At 46.8% G+C, this 23,019-nt stretch overlaps 1 protein-coding gene across 5 annotated transcripts in view; it reads left to right on the top strand.

Moving 5' to 3' along the window:
• Positions 1 to 23,019, top strand: part of ARHGEF9 (Cdc42 guanine nucleotide exchange factor 9) — a 201,691-nt gene that overhangs the window by 118,310 nt on the left and 60,362 nt on the right. For all 5 annotated transcript variants that reach the window (XM_085324358.1, XM_085324359.1, XM_085324357.1 and 2 more), the window contains one exon: positions 13,100 to 13,279. In XM_085324358.1, coding sequence (XP_085180484.1) covers positions 13,100 to 13,279 — 180 coding nt within the window. The remainder of the gene's footprint in view (positions 1 to 13,099; positions 13,280 to 23,019) is intronic.

Below are 23,019 nucleotides of genomic sequence, written 5' to 3'. Positions count from 1 at the left end.
TTACCAGGTGCTATAGCTCAAGCTGAGGCTAATAACCTCAGATGAGAATCTGCTTGTGCTCACAGTCTCCAAAGAGCTGGGCCGTGACAGCTCCATTTGGGGGCATTTCAACCCAAACCCAAGCTGGGCTGTCATAAAGCACCCTCACATCTGTCTGTACCTGGATGTAGCAACCTCCTCAGACTGTCGTTCGCATTTTACATCAGCTTTACTTTATAAAATCATCATTGAAATGTATCGGTTGAGACCTCAGGCACTCGGGTTATGTATTCCTCAAAGCGAGAACCRGGTGTATTTGATGAACCTAGGCTCGCAGATGTTCAGATTGACTGTGGTGTCACTATGCAGTGAAGTAAGGACAGAGCCTTACGGTACAAACCAGGCTGGCTGTGCTCAACAGATGACTGGGAGCAACAGTGTTATGGGGAAATAAGAAGAGTTTGGATTGTTTTAAAGGTTTGTGTTGTGAAGCCGTTAGCCTGTCTTCAGAGTGTGAGCCTTGATGTCTGTATTCCTCATGTTCTGTTCAATAATATTTCTGAACCTTGGAGCCCGATGGTTGTCCAAGCACACCAGGGACACCGAGTCCAGCCCAAGTAGGAGCCCKGTGTGGGAGCTCCCTGCCTCTCTAGGGAGGAGCAACGCAAGCCAACAGCCTGTTGGCACATGAAGCAACTGAGGCTCGTTCCAGTCCTCTACAGATCAGTGACATGGGACAGGCCAGGGCAAGGAAAGATCTGCTCTACCAACAAAGCCCCACAGCCAGGTACTCAACACGCCGCTGAACTGCTGCCCATTGCTCTGGGGTGAATCATGTCCCGTAGGACTTGGATGTGTTCCACCTGCACATTGGGTTAGATTTTATACATGCTCTTTTTGCATTTCCCCACTGATTTGAGAGGTTTTTGTGGTTGTTGTTTTAATACAAGTGTTTTGAAAGTAACATTGTGGTTCACCTCTAGAGTTGCCGTTTGACTTCTTTGTCGTAACACGTCCTGATTAATGATTAATTGCAAAGGACATGTTCTGACTCCAGCCTATGTCCTGGGGTGCTTGTCGCAGCAATGATGCACTAGGCGATTACTCACTCCCCTTAACCTGACAGCTGTATTTCTGTCTTTGGCTGTTAACGACCTTGACCAGGTGTGTGTGTGCTTGTGGATGTGTATGGTTGTAGGGCGCTAGGGATGTGCAAATTTTTCTTTGGATGTACTGTGTGACCCTCATTTTACCAAAGTGAAAAAAAAAAGAAAGAAAGAAAGAAAAGGAGCATGGAACAGATGGGAGYGTTATTTCTAGATGTAGGTGAATAATGCAAAAAATAATTTGTTCATAACCCCTCCAGACAACTCAGATGTTTGCCTTCAGATAGTGTTGCAAATCCTAGTGCAAATACCTGTTCAGCCGAATGTTCAATTCAGCCATCTTGAAAATTGTGTGCAAATGTGATAGTCATCCAGTCCGGGAGCAGAGCAGTGTCAGGTGACTTAATTAAACCATGAAGGAAATTATCAATAATCACTATTTTAAGTGATAATGAGAGAGCAAATAACTTGTAAACAGTGCACAGCCGAGTTAGGCTATAAAGAATTGTCAGATCATTACAGGTAACAAATAAGAATGTGAAAAGCAATCTTTTCGTGGATAATTCACTAAGAAGAAAAAGCTGCTAAAATCAGCAAATGTTTCCTGCAAATAGTTTGCCTAGCTGTTGTTGTTCCTTAATGACTCAGATCTGTTAACCAGGGAACGCATCAGGTTGCCTTGGAAGACAAATCATATTTTTGTGCTTCCTTCCCGTGCGTGGACCCATTGTAACATGAAAACACTAATTACTCTGTGGAGATGATTTTGTTATGGCAGAAATGAAACCAAGCTTACAGCAATAGCTATTCAGATACGAAATGTTAGAATAGAAAAGATGCCTTTTAATTCCTTTGCGTTCCTCTTTGAGATCCGTATCCCTTTATTTCACATGCAGCTTCAGAAAATGTTTCTGCTCTCTTGGGCGCGGAGGCAGAGGACCCTGCTTTCAGGCCTCGGCAGCCTCAGAACAGCCATTTATGTCAGCGGGAGCTTGCCGTAGATTGGTTTGAAGAACCCCATCCGCGGCCTAATTTGTACACAGATGGTAACTGGCTCACAAATTCCCAGTCTCCATGACATGCTTTCTGATGCGCGGGGAACTGTATGAGTCATATTGCTCCAGCATGGTCTTTTCGAATGGAAATTATACTTTTAAATATATACTGTGATTACATACGGTGGTGATGGGCTCATTTTAAGAAGCTGGAATGTAAGCCATTAAGTTGAGTGGCTGCCATTAAGCAGTGCATTTGCCAACGGATAATAGACAATGATATTTCATCTGTGACAACTTTACCCTCCAGCCTTTGAATAGAGTTATCTTGGTGTGGAACCATTTCCTCCAGTACCATCCATGTGATAATTTCGTTGTACTCGATAGCAAGCGTTGCCTTTTGTGCGTGGAATAGATGGAGCGCAGAAGAGGAGGACTTGGCTGGGGTATYGTGCAGCTTGACCTGGAGAGGTCTGAGCTCCACGCTCCGGGCTGCTCCRGGGGCTTCTCCTGCCGTGCCTCGGACCTGCAGCGGTGGGGGGGGGCGGGCTTCGGGCTTGCGTGCCCGGGGCCGCCTCGYGTGCCAGCCTGCTGCCAGGCGGCCAGATGGACCACGGGAGGTGGGCGGCGAGGCAGCGGAGGAGCACGCTGTGCTAGGGAGAGAGCTGTTGTCRCCAGGAACAGCGCAGCAGGCCAGGATCGTAACGCCTGTCGCAGGCTGAGTGTYGGCGCCTTGGAAAAATGTCTGGTTTTAAGGAGCTTTCCACCCTCTTTCAGTCAGAGGCATCCACAGGCTGAMGAGTTTGGAGGCGGGTCGTAGTCCAGTTTAGGGAGAAGGTTGTGTTGAGCGTCTGCTTTGAATTACTTCTATTAAAAGAGACATTTGTGGCGGTTTTCCATAAACTCAGAGAAGCYGTCAGGCAGTAACTTTCGTTCATTACCAACCTGGGCCGAATTGAGAAAAGCGGCTTAGAGGTGGAAGGCAGCGTATCCCGTTACTGATCCGGCCAGTCCCTGTAATAGGCTTACGGGGCTCGATGACAATCTGCAGGAGCGTTACGTGCGTTTAACTAGCGTCTTTTACTACCTTACCGGCTAGACAGCTTTTCACATCTGGGATTGTCCGTTCAGCTTTTTAGCAGGACGAACTATGGCAATGCAAAGTGAATCCCTTGGGAGTAAGAGTGYGGGGACCCCAGCTCGCTGGTACCGCTCTGCCGAGACCCGGGGAGCAAAGGGGTGCGCGGCGGTGCGCGGGCGGCGGTGCTCCTGCTTCGCTGCTCCGCGTGCTCCTTCCAAAGCAGCCGTGGTCGCGGCGGGGTTTGCGCTGTTCGATGCTTTTGAGGTCGGTGAGCGAGGTAGCGCGTTGCACAAGGTGTTGCCGGGCTTCTGAGGTCAGGCCAGGCCAGGGCACCGTGCCGGGCCCGGGCAGCGCGGGCTGCGAGCTCGCAGAGCCGGTGGAGAGCGCCGGCTCTGCCTTGAGCAGCATCTGAAGGGAGAAGCCGCTTGACGCTGTCGCAGTCCTGCCTCTTTGCCCTCTCGGGAGCTGACGCGCGTGGAGGGTGAGCACTCACTTTTTCTGAGCACTCATCCTGCTCTTTCCTCTTGCTTCCTGAGGTTGCAGCAATGGGATTTTCCCCCGGTTGGCTCTACCTTGCAAAAAACCAGCCGGACAGGCGCTGCTCTCCATTGCCTTGGCTGTTACTGCCCCTGCAAAGTCAGSCGAACCCTGGGGCGGTTTCTGGGGGGAAGGTGCTGTTTCTCAAGCCATCACTCACTTTAGGCTTTCATTTAATTAAACTTTTTTGTAAGCTCCGCGTCTGTGAAACCATTTGTCGGTGGCATTCCCCTCTTCGTGCTCATGGGCCGCTCCTTGACTTTATTAGATGCRAGCTGCCGAGTGATTTATGCTAAGAAATCAGGAGATCGGGACAGCGGATGGGAGCCCAAGCAGGGACTGCAGTCAGTGTAAGCCGCTCACCTGAACTTCAGTCTGTCCTGGGCGCTGCTTTGCGCTAGTAACAGTCACTACTTTTTAAATTCCAAGTCTTCATCACCTTGCTAAAAATATCAGCATTATAAAAAATGATATCATTTTGGCCCCAGAGCGCAGTAGCGATATACGGGAATTATGCATTATTAAGTCTATTACTTAAGATGTGTTTTAATACATTGTGGTCTGGCATGACATAATCCAGGCATCTGCTTCATTTCTAAAGGGTGTTTAAAACACGCTGCGGTGATTGATGCCGCGACGGGGGCTCTTGCTGCCTGTTCCTTTCACTTGGCCGTCCAGGAACGAYGTTTCGGCTTTGTAATTGCAGACCTGCTTTTGAATTAATTTCCTTTTTGAGCTCGAGACCCTGGCCAACTGTGTCAGCTTTTCTGGAGCAGAGCATCTGCTTTCTTAGGCTTTCCTTAGTCCTGCTCCTTTCACTTTATTCGTTTTGCTGTGAGTGTTTGATTTCAGGTAAGTGGAGCCGCTGTGCTCCATTCGGGCCGCAAGCGCCGGTTCTGGGGAGCGAAGCGCAGAGCGGCTGCGTGTGCGTGCACGCTCTCGCTTTCTGCGGAGCGGGACAGGGGTCGCGCAGCCGTGCCGCGCCGACGTTGCGCCGCCGGCGAGCGCAGCCGCAAGGCTGAGGACCCTCAGTTGAGGATCAGGAAGAGCTGCGTGCCGTCGCCTTGCTGGGTTGAATAACTCAGTCCTCTGGGAGTAATTTGGGTTATTTGCCCTTTTATTTCTTTTCATTGTGGACCCCCCCCCCCTCAGCCAATGCCCAAGAGTAACAGGTGATGGACGTTCGAACATAAATGATCTATAAATCTGCAAGCCTTCTTGCCTTCTTCACAGCAGCTATGGTTTTATCCCCCTTCATTGCAAAAAGTATGCAGAGGTGAACTCTACCTACAGTCGGTCGGTCCGGGAGGTTGTTCTTCCTGGGAGGGAATGGCTTTGCTTTCCAGTTTCAGGGAAAACAGGCTCTTTAGGCAAAATGCTGAGTGGCTGTAGGCTGGTCRTTGCTGCCATTTCCAGCCAAATCGTGGTCATGTGTGAATGCCGACGCCGGGCATTAATTACGCCGCGGGCTGCGCAGGATGATTTCATTGCATTTAAGTGCCCTGCACCGTACCTCCTCGTTGGAGGATTCAAGCAAAAATAACTCTTGACAACTGGTGCTGGCGCTGATTTGGTGTACTGACGTGAGCAGCTCTGGCCACATCTGCAGAAAGGTGCTGTTTTCCTGGAAGCACTTTAAATTTTGAGCTCCAGAGCTTACCTTGTACTTGGAGTTAAAAGATTAGGTTGAGTGGTTACTTGTAATTACTGCACATGAAAGATATGTCGTCAGGCAAAGAGAGGTGTAATGTGCTCAATACACAAAAAGGACTGAAAAGCAATTACAGGGACATAGGTGCTCGCCGTGCCCCGGAGCCCGTTCAAACCCCACGGGCAGGGCTTTCCTGGGCCAGCTCAGTCTTTTCGTTGTCGCTACCGTGGTTTTAAAGGCATYGCCAGCTCTCCAGGTACGGTGCCAGCCTCGTGTTGCAGCTGTTAGTATTAATGCAAATGACATGGCGAATAACTAGAATAGGATGGAGAATAAGAGTAATACCCTGCYCTGGAGTCTACCGCTGTACCCTGTAGGAGGCCAGGTGATTTCGCTTGTGCCAGGCTGTAGCTCTTGAAGAAAATTAAATCAGCAAAAAAAWAAAGTAACTCAGTCCTAATGAACCCTTAAGTCTGGACTGATTCTTCACCTTTGGATATGTATAAAGCTTGCAGCCAAGTGTGACAGTCTTTGCGGCACTGGAGGATAGCAGAGGCTCGCTTCCTCCCATCAGCCTCTTCCAGCTGAAATCCAGCCATTAGTCAAGTTCATCAGCGGGCTCAAATGCAAAAAGGGAAATTCTCTGCCTCATGCTTAACCTTTCTGTGATTGCACCTCTTCAGAGAATAAGCAAATCAAGTGGAAATGCCCTCCCGTTCGTTTGGCGAATGATTAGCCGTGTGGCTAATCCGCTGTGATTTAGCATCGTTCAGTTTGTATAATTTCTGATGAGAGGTTTAAAAATAAATGCATAATCAAAGGGCCTGTTGGGAGATGATACGAGAGCAAACGTACAGAGCGGTGAGRTGGGGGTGACGTTTTCTTCGGTTGTTGCCTGTGGGCGAAAGGCTGTTGTTTATCCCTGGAAGGGTACAGGTAGCCAACAGTGGCTCGTGTGGCCTAGCCTCAAACTGAATGACCATCGTGAGAAGACTTCTGCTCGTCTGTGTCCTCTGCAGTCTCCAYGGACCTGTAAGTCCCTGATCTCTTTTTCCAGCTGGCCAGTAAGAAGCCAGCAAGTGCTGATTAGTTGGGAATACTTAACAAAATTTTGCAGTCGCGGCTGATTTCAGCCAAATGCGTTTCATCCTTGGCTGCCTCACTGCGGGCAGGTGCTGGGCGGGAGCAGATGGTGGCCTCCAACTGGGCATCGTGGCGCTGGACGTGAACAAAGTCGGGGAAAAGGCACCTGGCTGAATGAAGAGATTCAGCCGTTCCCTAAATTCCTCTTCCGCAGCGCCCCATCTTGTAGAGCTCGAGCAAAGTCTCTTTGCAGTTACACAGCCGGCTTTGGCTGGTAGATTTAAATCCTGCCCTAGCCTGGAATAATTCGTAAACCTTGGTTTGGAGGACACTTTCTGAGATGTACTTTAAAAAAAAATCTCACACGGTGATTTTGGCACTCTTTTGGTGAAAACACGCTATAGAAAAGACTGCTAGACCGGGGATGCCAACTTGCRTGGAGTCTGTTGCTGCAGGAGGGTCTCTCATGTCATCTCTCCTCCCTGCTCTCTCCTGTGTGTGCAGGTTTTCTCCCCCTACTTGATCAGGTGGTGTGGTTAAGTGAAGTAATTCCAGCAAATAATGCATTTTGGTAACAGGGTATTGTCCCTGATATTCCTTCTATTTTTATTTTCCTGCTTTCTTTGGCAGTGGTCGTTATTTTATCTTGACAGCTGCKCCACAAAGCCATGGCCAGAATTGAAAAAAACAAAAAAAGATTCCAGAGTCAAGCTACCACATCTGAGCTCCTCTTTTATTTTCCGTGGAAGTTGCCCCCTGCAGCTTTGGTGGCAATCCCTCCCTTTTGGCTGAGGCCTCTGGAAAGCTTTCGCGAAGAAGGCAGCGATGGGGCTCGTTTGCCAGATGGACATTGCTGACGCTAGTCAGGAGCGTCGCAGCCAGGTGAGCTCGGCAGAGGTTTTGCAACGATGTACCRCAATGTTTATCGTGGGACGGCTTGCAATATCCCTGCCACGCCACGGCCTGCGGTGCCAGCGTCRGGAGCTCTCGGCTCGCCTGTGCTCACAGCCCTGCATCCCAGAGTTCACCACTTGCAGAGTGCTCTGGAAACCTTTTTTACTGTTTGTTGTTGTTGTCGTTCTACACTGGCAGCAGCTCTAATGTAATTTGATATTTCCAATGGCCTTGTTCCATCCTGGGAATAAAACCAGACTAGAAGATGAAGGAAAATCCACATGGACCTCAAGATGAAMTGATTTAATTCCTTCACGCTGACTCACTCTTGTGCAAGCGTTCACCTGTTGTGCATGGGCACATGCAGGAGCATCTTAAATAAGCATCTTTAGAGTGAGATTCTTTGAATTATGGGACACTTACAAGAGCACTTGGAAACCTGTAGTAAGAAATTATTGGACAAGTTCTAATGATCTGGTAATAATGCCTCGTGTTCTTAGTCTACATTCCAGAAATGTGTCGGTTGTGCATGTAATTAGAGCCTTTTCTTTTTCCATTTTTCCTTTCCTCATGAAATTCTCTGGTGGCGCTAGGACGTGGAGAGTGCTGATCTGGCCTTAGACTCTTCATCTGTCTCGTCTGCACTCATCTTTGGCCACGATCAGATGTTCACCCAAAGGTGAGGCAGGCCTCGTGGTGAACAGTGATGCCATTCTGGTTGGTTCCCTAGACCATGCCCAACAGCCTCATGGTTGATCCTCAGTCATCTGCCCACTGAGAAAGTTGTTTCTTCACCCCAGACAGCTAGTGGCTGACTATGCTCTGAAGTTTACTGTAAAGCAGTAAGAACTATACTCAGCTCCGTTATTATGAAATGCTCTTGGACATTTGTCCTGCACTGATGCTGCATGATGAAAGCACTGAGAAATTTTTCTCTTTTGCTCTTCAGTTCAAACAACCAAATGACAAGAATAATTGATTTCAGTGGGATCTAGGGCCTTTATCTGGAAGACATGCAGTATTCAATGTATCTCTGAAACAAAAGCACGTTATCACCTATTGTGCTTTTCTAACTGCCTCATAAGTCCTTATAAGTAGGACACTTTCCCCCAAATACTTGCATCTTCATTATTATAAATTCAAATAGCTGAGATTTTGTGAATTCTTCTAATGGTCAAGAAACACGTTGCATTATTTATAACAGCTTTTGCATACTGGGAACCTATTGTGTCTGGATGAGTTTGATTTAAGAATCTGACTATTTTTATTGTGATTGTGATTATTAAATCCAGTTTGTGGTTACCCCTTTTTAGTGATGGCTAAATTGTAGATGGGATGGACTTCAGATGTGGAAATGTAAACTTCTACATCACCTAGTTAAACAAAGAGAAACAGTCATTTCTAGGGCATGATTCACCTCACTCGAAGGTAGACAACTGAAAGAGCTGAGATGAATCACACTCCAGATGTGTCTCTTTCTTTTCACTGATTATAAAGGAGTCCTGATGACTGTCTCGGATGTTGTATGGCAGTCATCTAGAATTAGGGGAGATGAGTCCCTTTCAGGGTCTTTGGTTGGGTATGTCTGACCACAGTGTCAAGACTCATTTGAAACTTGGGGCTTAGGCATTTTTGAACCAACTTTTGATTTGACATCCAAGCCCTAACCGAAGAGGCCTGAAGTTTCTGGACTGGAGAGCTCCTGTGCTGAATTCTCTCAGAAAATACAACATTTTATTCTGACCTTTCTCTAGTTCTTCTCTTTCTGCAGCAGATATCAAGTTCTGTCTGTGTAACCCTGCCCTGAAATAGTCAGGTTGCTTCACAGATACAGCAGAGTGTCTTAYAAAATAAGTTAGAACTGGACCTTTTCATTTTGGGCGCTGACATTCTGTCAATGGACCCAGCATGTTTGATGGCTGGAACGGGAAATCTGCCATCGTGCTGCCATTCCTTTAGCGTAGATTTAGCTGTGTTTGTATTCTGGAAGGCTAAGTCTCTCTCGCAGACTTTCTGGCATGTGCGTCCCTTTCTTGGGCTAGTGTTACAGACTGAGGGCTGCAAAGAACCAGCTAACGTGGCCAGGGTCTTTCTTCTACCCTGTGGTGCTAGAAAGTGAAAAAGAAGAAATTTCAGTCCCTCTTTCTCTTGTGTGCCAGCAAACACCTTGCAAAGCCACCTCAGCTTCTGACATCTGCAGAAAGCCTCTTACAGTTCTCTATGTTAACAGCAGAAAAAGGCCATGCAAACTGCCCTGCTTTTCTGGCCCTCCACACCCTTTGCAGTTGACCAAGCCAAAATCTTCTGCACTTCTACAGATTGGGCAAGGACAATGTAAATACAATCCCTCTGAAGTTGGGGTTCAGTGACATTTCTTGTGGCAGCTCAGTGCCCAGGACTGGCTGCGTGTGAAGTGGCAGCACAGTCTATGCCAGCTGATGCAGAAGAAGCAGAAACGCAGCGTCTGCGTAATAGCTCTCTTCCTGGTTCACCATCAGTGAAAAAAATGGACTAAAATACCCAACGGCATTAACAAAAGGAAGGAGTGTCAAGCCAACCTGATTTATTTTTTGATGAGACAACTGATTCTCTAGACAAAGATGATGCATTCAAACATATCTATTTAAATTAACCAAACGCAAGATTATTCTGAGACATTGGTAGGAGGTAGCCGTGGGAAAAAAAGGGAGATACAATATATCACTAGAAGATTTCTCTGACATAGTACAGGAGATATTTCATGCTGTTTCACAAATCCCTGGTAAGRTCTCCTTGGGAATAGTATTTACAGCTCTGGTCATCTGTGTTCAAGCAAGATGCAGCCAAAACATCTAGATGCCTTGAAGAGCTAGGGAAATGCTCAGGGGAAGGAAGAGCCGTCTGCRAAGACAAGACTAAAAGAACAGAGCTTGTTTAATGTAGAAAAACGGAGGCTGAGAACAGGGGTGTGACCGTCTCCGTAGAAGCATCAAGGGTGAACACTACCGAAGGGGRAGAAGTCATTACTGGCACAAGAACAAATCATTGTCAACTGGCCGTGAATATATAAAGGGTGAAGAAGTCCATCATTCCTTTCTTGGGGTTCTTCAAGGTTTTAACCGATTCATATTTATGAAAGGTTCTGGAAATCCTGATGGTTTAGAGCAGCACAAGGTGGTGTGAGAAAGTGCTAGAGCATATTGTCACCTGGGCTGAGCCAGTTGTTGCGTTCAAATCAGAAGTCAAGCTTCAAAACTGTTATTTCTTGCAGATTTAGCTATTCTTARGCTAAGAGAGGCCCCAGAGGTAGGACAGGCTGCAGGAAGGCCCTAAGCTGTCTAAGTAGCTGCGGCTACTGCAAGATTCGTTGGGGTCCTCCGGTGCCCAGCTCCTTGCAGCTCTGTATCAAATGCCCAAATATGAGACAAGTACATGTCAGTACATTAGATGCCCTCTGTGGTAAGGTCAACATGTAGGTTAGGTCCATTGCTTGATTCTTAAGTGATAGCTTGTTATTAACCTGTGCTTTGCTGTGCCTTGGTTTCTGTGTATTATCTGGTGATCTTGTAAAGCTTGTACCTAGGAAGCCTCTATATGATATGTGAAGTCTTTTACAGCTGATTCTGAATTTTAAAGGATAATTTGTCATTTTTGCTAACAGCTACCTAACATGTTTGGGGTTGCTTCTTCAAAACTATTTCTTTTTTTTATTATTGTTTTTTGGCATTGGCGGCATGAGTGTGAGAACCTGCACATGATCATTGGCCTCATAGAAGGGGCACAGAAGTGGTGGTCAGGTGTCCAGTGTACGTGTCCCATCTTCCGTGTTGAATCCTTCTGCAGCCTTGAGCTTACCTCCTTTAATTTCCTCATTCACAGAATAGAAGTTGGAAAAGCGTTACTTTACTTTATCTGCTATAAAGGCAAGAAGAGTGAGCTGACTAGTTAAATCTTTGCTTTGAGGATGAAAAGCACTAAGTGTCATGTTGGACTGTCTTAGATTTTGCTTTTCTTATGTACAACTGACTGTAACAATTGAAGAGCTGAAACAGCAACTGTGTTTGTCACAAACCTAAGAAGCTTGGTTTCTTAAAGGAAAGTTAGCTCAAGGAAACTGTAAATCAGGTCCTTTAAGCTGTTGATTTAACTGTCCRTAGGACTTGAATGTTCTCATACGTTTACCCTGAGAACCCCTGCAGCGATGCTAAAAGGTTTACTGCAAGTTTTTACTATGCAGGTAGTTGTTAACAGATGTTTTTATAAGTCAAACTTGTAAAAGAGCAGTGAAGAGCTCTCACAGTGCTTCTGCACTTATTTAACCRCTGTGATGGGCCCCTGTCTGTATGTGTTGTGTTGTTTGCCTAAATTAAGAGGGTATCTGTGGTTGGTAAAGTGTTGCCATGTAGAAGGTCTGTACTGATTGCAGAGCTGGGCTCTCGCCTTGCAAGTAGAAACTCTGATTTGSAGCCAAGCCCGAGTTCACCACACTCGGTGCTTCTCTGACTGCAGAATTAATGAACAAGGCGCAGGATGGCTCTGACAAGCTTATTAGCATATGGTTAGAGTCTGTATTTGCTGGGACAGTCTTACTGTTCAGTGCCGAATTCCTGCAGTGGACAAAACAAAAACACAATTTATTATTCTGTTAAATCAGTGACTCTCATTCTGAGGAGCAGTAGGTGTCCRAGGTACGGATGGATGATTTGTCTTGTGGATGCACAAACATCAGTTGTTTGTATGAGTCCTTCCTGCAAGCATTAAACAGGAGTTTGTAGAAACCTTGGTGACTCGAAAGCTTGCTGATGAAATACAGAGCTGTTTACCTCTAGGTCATTGAGGTGGTCCTGGCCCAGCTCTAAGCGCACCAAGAGCTCCATATGAAAGTTTCCTGGGTCTTGTAGGACACAAGTTTGGCCTCAGTCCAGTTTCTTAGCGGGCAGGTRTCTGCATCACGAAGGCTGTCACCACAGCCATCACAAGAAGGTTACTTGGAGGCAGGGCAAAGACCACTGGGACTGATCTGCRTTCTAGGTTAGGTCTGAAACAGGTCGGCAGGGTGGTACAGCGCCCTTCTTGCCTCTGCTGCATAGCCTGAAGATTTCAAGTGCAAGGTTGTCAGTGTATCACCAGTACTGAATTAATACTAAACTCACAGTTAAAAATRAAATGTTCTCCTTGATACATTAGGAAGCTTTGCCACCTCCCCCCCCAAAAAAAGTTGACAGCTCACKTAATTCATTGCTTGGAGTTGCATGCGATGCCTTCTAAACCTGAAGATTATAATATTTCCTTTAACTGAGCAAGCTTTGGGAGACCACAAGGAAACTAAAATTCCTCTGCAAGACACCATCAATCTGTTTGGCCATTTTGGGGACTTCCCAGCTGTACATTATGCTGACTAAATTATACTTGAAAGCCAAGTGCCTTGAGAGGTGTGCGTGCGCATTGAAATGGCTTAGCGGTGACAGGGAGAGGGGAGGTGTTGCTTTTTACGTAAGTAGGGCCAGGACCTGAGAGATGCTGAACAAGTGCACATGATGTTCACTTCTGCACTCTCAAAGCCTGACCACAAGGTTAGGAGCACATGGCTGTCTGTATAGGTGACTGTAGACTGCATTAATTTTTTTTATTCATGTGAGGGTGGAACGCACAACTGCATTATGGATTGGAATGGGGAAAAATTGCTTTATTATGGCTAAGCACTTTTTTCTGTGTTGGGAGTATAAATGTGCTTGTGTTGGAGAACAGAGCCTTTACTGACTGTTTCTTTTTTTTTTTTGTTTTTTTTTTAAAGCTAATCAGTGGTGGTTCTATTGTAAGTGCTGAGGCAGTATGGGATCACGTCACCATGGCCAACCGGGAGTTGGCGTTTAAAGCAGGAGACGTTATCAAGGTCCTGGATGCTTCCAACAAGGACTGGTGGTGGGGTCAGATTGATGATGAAGAAGGATGGTTTCCCGCCAGCTTCGTGAGGGTGAGTGACTTTCTTCTTTGTCCTACCACGATTACCAGTGCTGTTTGAATCGGTCAATGGACTGAAATGGCAGTTTGACCTGATGGTAAAAGCAGAGTCCTGCACACCGTATTTGCCACCACTGATGTTTACTGTCAGCAGTGTGGCTGTTTTCTATCAGTAAAAGGGGAACAAAGAAGGTTTCAAAAGAAATRAGAGGTGGTAGAGGGTGACCAGAGTGGGTCCTGGCCCTGCACGGTGCTCCTGGGACCCAGAGCACCTTTGCTGGGTGTCTCTGCATGTTGTGGGCTCTCTGCTTAGGTGATTCTCCTTTGAAAAACAGCTACCTGCTCTGCCGGCTTTGGGTAGATGATTTTGGGGTGCCTGAAGGTTTATGCTGGCTACAGGAGACCTGCATTTGGGAGAGCTTTCCCGGCTCCGTGTAGCACCTTCCACAAACCACGCTGAGCTTTGGCTCTCCAGCAGTTTTTGGTGTTGAATTAATTGACTAATTAATCTTTGAGCAGCTTTGGCTATTTTTTAAGGGGACAAGGACCATAGTCCCTCGTCTCTAGTTTTCTGCTGAGGTAGACTTTGCTGTACCCAGGCAGCTCTGGTGGTGATCCAGCCTTTCACAAATTAACATTCAGCACTTTATTTATTCGCTCACTATGCCTTAGGAGAGCAAAGGCACAAGAAGACACTTTTTTTGCTGCCATCAGCTCCTGCCACACTATTAGGGCGCTCTCAAGCCTTCCTCGGGGAGTCAAGACATCGGCATTGACCTTGTCCGCTTCTTTTTTTTGCTCCCTTCTGCAAAGGGTGCGATAGGCGGGTTCAGAGATTTAATTCCTTTAGAAGCTTAGGGAATATGGTTCAAAAATRAAAATTTCTTTTGCCTTGTAAAATTGTCCAAAAGATGACTTTCCTTTAAACCTCCCAGGCAATTTGACAAGCTCAGTAGCAGTGGAAGAGAAGAGTGTTTTCTCTGAAGCACACGACAAAGACCGTGCAGCATCCTAAAGCAGTGCTGTATTTGCCTTGGCTCTCTGCCTGTCTTATTCCCCTCCTGAGTCCTTACTCATTCCTGCATTACCAAGATCCTTCTTTGCTTTTTTTGGATTTATATCCCATTATTTGGGAAATAGCCCCCTGGATTAGAAAGAGTGGGTTAAGAAGTATGGTCTGATGTTTTCTAATCGTGTATGATGACCACTGCTTGGGGAATCCAGACTTTCCCTGGCTTATGCCTCTCTGCTCTCTGATGGACAGATATTTTCCTCCTGTGGGGCTTGGTTAGGCAGCTCTTGTCAGCCCTCCTGGGTCTGGCGAGCTCTGCCAGCAAGAGATCAGGAACTGGAACTGAAGCCTGAGCTCCGGCATAAGAAAACCCAGCCCCAAACCCACAGTAATAAATAGCGTTCAGTATTTTGTTGACTAGGACACTGAGTTTGACCCGGCTCCCAGTGGAGTGAGTCAGAGTTTGGAAAATTGGTTTGTACTAGGCATGATCAAGATGATAATCTTATCAGGAAAAATATTCTCACCTGTGTTGCTAGTACATCTCATCCATGTTGCAAGCTGGAAAGGCTGAATTTTAAAAATCTGCCTGATTATTTTTTATGTGGTTTAGAGACTGWGATGATCTGGGCCAGTTTAACTTTCCAATGCATTTACCAGTGCTGTTTTGTTTGTGATTCAGGGGGAAATACTTAATATCCATTTTTGTGTGATGTTGTAAGTGTGCTGTTCATGGTAGATTTAGTGACAGTCTTCTTTTGCACTAGCCTGTCTTCTAAAAAATACAAGTAAACAAGCAAGCCCACTTACTCTGGGGCCCAAAGCCATGGATCATTTGGCTTGGCTGAACTTTCCAGCTCTCCCTAAGGCTCGTGAGGATGATTTTAGGAGGCAGTAAAAACAGAGGGGTTGAATCAATGAATCTCGAACCGTGATACTCAGAGAAAAATGTCTGAGCAACCTTCTGGAGGTAACCTTGGTACATAGGATCATGATGGCCTTTCCAGGCAAGCTTCTTGCCCATTTTGTCTAAYGTGACAACCCGACAGCTTGACCTTACTGCAAGAAAATCAATCCTCCCATTAACTCTACAAGAAGGACGGATCACTTACTCYTGTGAGAAACTTTTTCAGCTAGGTCCAAGACCAGACACATGCCCTGGGACTGAACTGTGGGCTCCCAAAAAGAAGACTGCATGTTTTTGCTGCCACAAGTGGTAATTAGTATTTAAAATCAAGTACCAGGCACTGCAAAAAATGTCAACAACAACGAAAACAGGCGAGTTAAGTTCTAGCACAGTTTGTCCACAGCTCTGCAAGGGAGGCTGAAGGGGACCGTTCACCGCGTGGCTTTGCAAAGCGGAGCTGCCTTCCCCGCTCAGTATTTCTAGCAGCGTGCTGCTGCAAACCAGCCCACTCCCTGGTTGCCCTGTGCTGCGAAAACAACTGCCATTTGGGCTGTCATGTTCTCCTCTCCTCTGCTGGCTGAGGTCACTTGCTTGCCTCTTCATTTCTATTCTTGCATATTCCTTTTTTTTGCCCCCTCCCACCTGACTTACCAAGAAAGACAGAGTGATTCTCATCAGATGCCTGCAAAGCCTTTGGGGCCTTTAGAGAAGGTGCCTGCAACCCCACTAGAGCTTGCAGGACCACTGCAGCCAGACCATGTTCCTTCAGGGTCCCACCGAGAACCATTTAACCTGCAACCTTCTTGCTTTTCATTCCCCTCCATCTTATTCCTGTATGTCCCACTGTTTATTGAGCTGATCATTCTTCCATAATGAGGAGGTTGTTTTTCTCTCTGTGGTTGCACTTTGAGCCCTGCTTTTTTAAGGTGATACTAGGAAACTGCCTGAGTTAGCCTGAGTAGGTCCAATTCTGTTTGCATAAGAAAAATGTTAGCTTCCCTGTATATCTGTATTTTTCTTATGCAAATATAGGAGGAAGACAGGACACCAAGTTGCCTAGCAGAGGATCAAAAGAATGAAATAAGCACTGGTTCACATAGGAAGAGACAGGACAGAGATGTCCCTAAAACCAAGCAGGAATAATTTCATATTAAAGCTGCAGGTGTCTCGTAGATACTAACAGGGCTGCAGTACAAGATGGCTGCAAAGTTACTTTCCTCTGAAAGTCATCTGGATCACTTTTGCATAGAAAACTGGCCTGGAAAACCTAGTTTGCAATGAGATGTCTGACACTTCTTGCTCCGCAGCCAGATCACGTGAAAATCTTTGGCAAAGAATTTGGCACTCGCAAAAGCTCCTAGCGGGAACAATTCCCATCTGCAAGTGTAGAGGAAAAGAGTAACCTGCCGATTCCCTCAGCCTCTCTTCATGTGCAGAGTTCAGAGGGGTTTATGCTCACAGATACTGCTCTCAACGCGGCTGCCCGGATGGGAATTGTTGTTTCCGCGTGCCTAAGGCCCGTGGTTATCTGCTCTGTYGCTGGAGGCTAGGCTGGAAGAAAGTGGGAGAGATGAAAGCCATAAAGTTTGGGGAGCATGGGAGCTTTCAAGGAGAAACTGGATGACATAGCGATGCTTTTTGGGGGAAGAGRAACAGCAAAATAGAGCAGTAAAATTTGGAGCTTAGTAAACAATGGTGAATGATTTCCTGTAGGAAGCCGCTGCACTCAAAGAGAAAACAAGTTATGAAAATCCTTAAATCATTAGAGAGGCGGATGAGAACTCCAGAACCAGGTTGCAGGCTGGATAATGAGCTGAGTTTCGGACAGATTAAGATATCTACCTTGTATTTAAGTATTTGTTGTCAAGTGAACATGCCAGGCAACCATTTAGAAGTGCTCCTGCAGGACACAAGAGTCAGCCTTGGAATTAGCTGCACCGTGTCTCTGATTGTCCCGTCAACTGGAGGGATCTGAGAGGGTGGGAGGCACGGTCATGAAAACAGCAGGAATTTTGCAAAGGATTTCATGTGCTTGTAGTGAGGGAGTTGTTTGATTCTCTCCTTTTCATGGAGGAACTCTTCGTGAAGGGCACAGCCCTGGGCAGTCTTTACATGAYGCTGTGCAAATGAGTTTTTGCATAGCAGCACGTCCACGTTCACATGCGAGCTCAAGAAATCAGGATTAGTAATTGCAGGGAGGAATATTCCATATATTCTGTAGGCACAAAGTAATGCTTCAGTACTGCAAATCAGGCAGTTGCCATACTTTAAGGTCTCCTTCAGAAAAWAAAGATGGTCTCAGACAAAGTTCCTGATTGCAGAGCCCAGCATCACAGCTCCAAAATGGCCCAGGTGAGATTCAAATGCTACAAAACTAGAAAACTAAATGGGATCATGCTTGGGTTCTGGGGAAAAAAAAGAAGTCCAAAAATGAAAATTTACTGAATTTTATGATTGTGAAATCTTACCCTAGAGATGGACRCAGCAGACTGCACACATCTTGAGTGGCGAAGGGGATTTATTCTGTCATACAGCTGTCCTTAATCTCTTTAGATGMCAGTAGGCAGATAAAGTTTCCAAAATATATCTCCTAGCACCTCAACAGTGGTGACTCTTTCTCGTATTTACCAAGCTAAGCTAAGGAGCAAATTTGGGGTTGAGGAAGCTCTACTAAAACTTCCTGTAGTGCCAGGCGGCTCTCGAGGTGTTGGAGTGAATTGGAGGATAATCTCCCCTTAAAGCCTTCAACAAAAGTTGCGTATAAAGCCCTTGTGGTCAGTACCCTCTTACATAGGAGAAAATGCAGGGGGATATCGGTGCTCCTTCTTCTTTCTCATTATTCCTTAGGTTTCATAGAATCAGTAAGGTTGGAAGGGACCTCTGGAGATCATCTAGTCCAACCTCCCTGCTCAAGCAGGGTCACATAGAGCATGTTAGGCAGGGTTGCATCCAGGTGGGCCTTGAATATCTCCAGAGAAGGAGACTTCACAGCTTCTCTGGGCAGCCTGTTCCAGCGCTCCGTCACTGTCACAGTGAAGAAATTCCCCCTCATGGTCAGGCAGAACTTCCTGTGCTTCAATTTCTGCCCGTTGCCTCTTGTCCTGTCACATGGGACAACTGAAAAGAGTTTGTCCCCATCCTCTTGACACTCTCCCTTCAGGTACTTACACACATTGATAAAACACCCCCTCAGTCTTCTTATCTCCAGGCTAAACAGGCCCAGCTCTCGCAGCCGTTCCTCATAGGGCAGRTGCTCCAGCCCTCTGATCATCCTCGCAGCCCTACACTGGACTCTATCCAGTAGCTCCATATCTCTCTTGTACTGAGGAGCCCAGAACTGGATGCAGGACTCAAGATGAGGCCTCAGCAGGGCTGAGTAGAGAGGCAGGATCACCTCCCTTGACTTGCTGGCAACACTCTTCCTAATGCACCCCAGGAGACCATTGGCCTTCTTGGCCACAAGGGCACATTGCTGGCTCATGGTCAACTTGTCGTCCACCAGCACTCCCAGGTCCTTCTTTGCAGAGCTGCTCTCCAGCAGGTCAGCCCCCAGCTTGTACTGGTGCATGGAGTTATTTCTCCCTAGGTGCAGGACTCTGCACTTGCCCTTGTTGAACCTCATGAGGTTCCTCTCTGCCCAGCTCTCCAGCCTGTCCAGGTCTCTCTGAATGACAGCACAGCCCTCAGATGTGTCAGCCACTCCTCCCAGCTTGGTATCATCAGCAAACTTGCTGAGGAGGCCCTCTGTCCCCTCATCCAGGTCATTGATGAAGAAGTTGAACAGGATGAGACCCAGTACTGAGCCCTGGGGGACRCCACTAGCCACAGGTCTCCAACTAGACTCCACACCACTGATGACAACCCTCTGAGCTCTGCCTTTAAGCCCCTGAACATTGTAATTTTAGACTGATTTTTTGCTTCTCAGTCAGCTGCCGTCATTGGATTTGCATTTCCTTAGTGCCAGGCGTGGTGGCATCTAGGTGAGGTTTTCCAGGGAAATGTGGATGGCGCCGAAACAGGATTCACCTGTTGGAAAAATAAAACGATATGCGTTGCATGTCTGCTGAATAGTCAGTGCCTCATAAAGGAGATTTTATTCTCCCATGGAAAATCCAGCATAAAAATAGCTTCTGGTAGAGGTATTGCACGTAGAGTAAGCGGCGTGTCACGGTGACAGGATGCACTGCAGACAAATTATGGGTTTTTTAAAAAGTCAAGCAGTGTTTTAGCATCGAAAYGCAGCCTGTGCTAATTGCAGATGCCATTAATGTGACAACTAAAGCCACTCAGGCTGCTCAGCATCTGTTGGATCCCCAAAGGTTCAAATACCGGCAATGAAGTTGGGCCCTTCCTCATACCAGCTGCTTTGCAGGTGCAAAACCAGATTGTTTTGAGGCCGTTCCTTGAATGAGGCCAAATCGGCACCAATTTTTGCAGTCTCTTGCTTATCCTCTGCCAAGCAAGTGTGCTGGTTGTGAAGAAAGATCCAGTTTCTAGTGGAAAAAAGTGGGAGCTTCCTCAGCCTGGCAGGATTTCTGCCATGAGCTGCTTGAGCACCTGAGCTTTGGCTCTTACCGGTTGCATGTCACATATAACATCACAGACCGAAGCTCTTGATTTTTGGGATCTAGAAGTCTCAGCCCTAATTCACAGTATCCTAGAAATAAAATGTAGCTCATCTGCATGGAGCACCTWTTGGGCAAGCACCGTCACGTCACCAACAGTAAATCTGGTCTGCTCCAGCCCTCGGGAGTCAGCGCCTTTCGCCTGCAGGACGCAGGGAGGAAGCCTGGGGCAACCTTTCCAGAGCCGGTTTTGTTCATCGTTCAAGAACACAGTCTTCTGCTGTCTCTATAAAGTCCTTGTCTTCTCCTTTTTTGGAAACAAGTGAGGGGGRTATTTCTTAGCTTGGGGAATTGGAACTTGTGATGCTGGGAAGGTAGGGTCTTAGGGAAAGAGCRGGGAGTGAGTTTGGGGACACTGAGCAGTTGCAGGAGGGAGGGAAGGCAAAGGTTTAAGGGAGACTGGGGAATAGAGGGAGATGAAGGACAGCAAGGTTAGAGCCACATGGAAAAATTGGGGCTGCAGGAGAAAATGGTGGTAGGACCATGAAGGGAAGAAACTTGTTTCACTGCCTTTCTTTCTAGGACCAAATGTCCTGCTCCTCATTCTGGAAGGTCTTTGTCTCATGGGAGAGCCTTTCCCAGTGGCATCCCAACCACGATCCCTGCTTTCCTGAAGCATTGCAGCCGCAGTCCCCTGCTTTCCACTATGCCTGTGTCATACCCACGAGAGGGTGGCTAGTGGCAGGGGCACCTGCTAGGACTGCTTTTAGCATCCTTGGGCTTCTTGCCCACTGCCAAATCCCGGCCTTGTCCCTGCAGCGAGGGCAAAGAGAAGCAGGAAAGCCTGAAGGAGTTTTGTATCTTATTTTCCCACTGGCAGTGGGAGAGCAGCAGCTACCCCTGGGCATTTGGGGAGCTCAGGACAGGCTGGGCGTTACTTCGAGCGCAGGGCAAGCTCTGCCTGTTGGAGTGATCTGCTGAGATTGACATCTGCGGCTGTTTTACCTTTGTAGAGCTTTGCACAGARGGCCTCTGGTCCTAAGGCCAGCTTATGGAAGAAGGGACAGAGAGCAAAGCCTGAGGCTCCCAGAGCAGCTCCCAAGAGCCAGGAGAGGACGGCCAGGCGTACAAATTAGTCTGGAGGCTCTGCGCCACAGCTTGTCCCTGCGGGGTGATTGGAGTATCATGCAGGGCCCTGCAGTTGGCTGGTGATCCTAGCTACTCAGTACAAGGGTTTGGTRAAAGTAGGGCTGCTCACACTGGGCACTTGTGATCAAGTTGCTCAGGAGGGCAGATCGGTGGAACACAAGACGCCTCTGGAAGGGTCTGTATCTTTAATCCGTCGCGTTACTTAATTGTGAGCTAGCATCCGAGGGTGACATATTATCTGCTGCGTTTGTCCTTGCGGATCTGCAGTGGAAGGAGATTAATAATCCAGATGGCTGGTAAAATGTTAGTTTTGTCATGCGTTCTGATTTTTACGAGACCGTCAGCCCTCGATGCCTGTTCAAGTAAAATGTCCTCTATATACAGTGTATGCATTCAGCAGTCTAAATATATAATAATTACAGGTCAGCTAATGTTGGAGTGGTGCCATGTGGTGATTTTATGCACCATTTGGGAATAGCTGCAAATTGATAAATCACATTTATACAGATTTTATATAAATCACATAGAGTATTAACTAGCACAATGAAATGATCAGCTCTCCCTGGTTCCTAGAACTGGGTCCTTAGGCAAAAGGGGCTTTTTATTTGACTATTTTGCTTTTTTCTGCCTCTGCAAATTATTATGTTATGCAGGAACCGGTCATGACTTCCTAATTAGGGCTGGGTTTTGAAATAGGGCTGTGAGACTCGTGATAASGCTGTTCTCCACGTGCAGGGTGGCCTTTCAGTGTGAAGTGTCACTTAGCCCTCGCATTATGCAACCTGAAAATTTTCGGTAGTTTTTGCTGGCTTCTTTTAACAAAAGCTTAATATGAAGAGTTTGAAATGGTTTTCTAATGGCAGTTTATCGGGGCAGGCTCCATTTTTTTAGCATGCTGGACTTCTAGAAACGTGTGGGGGAGACATACACCGTGTTATATTATCTCAGCACCTGTGCTTTTTTACATTGCAGAGGTGTTGAAAAAGACACTGAAGGCTGATTTATTATTGTAGGGTTGTTGGTGATTGCTGAACAGCTGTTGTTACTGTTTTTACAAAAAAAAGAGAAAAAGAAAGAAGGCGTTGAGTGGAGGTCTGCTCCAAGCCACAGCCCCTAGTTCCTTGGGAAGACAGGACAGGAGTCTGTAGAGACCTGAAATCAGAGTGAGCGGCAGAGCTGACAAGCTGTCAGGAAACTGAATTCCCMTCACCTTCCTGGGGAAGGATCACGGGCACTTAGCAGGGCAGGCAGCTACCTGTCTTGAGCAGGGAAGACTGGGGAAATGAGGTGAAACGAGAGAGACAGTAGAGTTTTGAAGCTGCTTTTACCAAATAGACTTTGTTGCTCCAGGCAGGAGGCAACTTGGTGCACTTGTGTCCAGTGCACGGTGGAAAGTCACCRGGCAAAAGGAGAAGTGTTTCTCCATTAGTGCTATCGTGGCTCTTATTTGTACAATTCAAGCATTTCAGGCAGGAGGATGYTTTTGGAGAGTTGCATATGTCTAAACCCTAGCGAATAAGGACAGTGGACTGGGCAAAAATAGCGACCTTTGGAGTATTTTCTAGATCAACGGAATACGACATTTAATAAGGTACCGGGGAAAAGTAGTGTCACCCACAGTTTGCCTTTTCCACCTCACTGTCGCCTCCAGCGTACCATCATTGAGGTCTGAGCGAGCAGGTCAGCGAAGCATAGAGGATCTGGCTTGCGGTGGTGGCGTTGGGTCAGAGGACACAATTACCACTGTAAAAAGTATAACTTTTCCTAGCCCAAATGCAGCACAGCCACTTCTTTGTGAGAGCGAAGGGGATCTGAGAGCTGTGTGAATCCAAAAGCTGAAGTTGTAAGAACAGCCGTACTGCATCAAACCAAAGGTCCACCTAGCTGAAGGATTGTGCATGGTTGACTACAAGGATGGGACAAGCCCGCAGTGATGTGTTAAGTCCATGTTAGGATTTTGCACAGCTTTTTTTCAAGTCCCTCTTCAATGTACAGTCTGAGAACCTCAAAAATATTAATGAATAATGTAACTAGTAAGGGAGATTATGCCTATTTTATAGTTTAAGTGATTGGCCCAAAATCAGCAGCAGAGCTGGGAAGGTAACTCATCTTCTCTGAGC

The sequence above is a fragment of the Rhea americana genome, unplaced genomic scaffold (assembly GCF_003343005.1).
Source record: "Rhea americana isolate MKP2758 unplaced genomic scaffold, rheAme1 scaffold_90, whole genome shotgun sequence".
NCBI lineage: Eukaryota > Metazoa > Chordata > Aves > Rheiformes > Rheidae > Rhea > Rhea americana.
The sequence above is the reverse complement of the archived record's forward strand: the minus strand, read 5'-3'. Positions and strand labels throughout refer to the sequence as shown.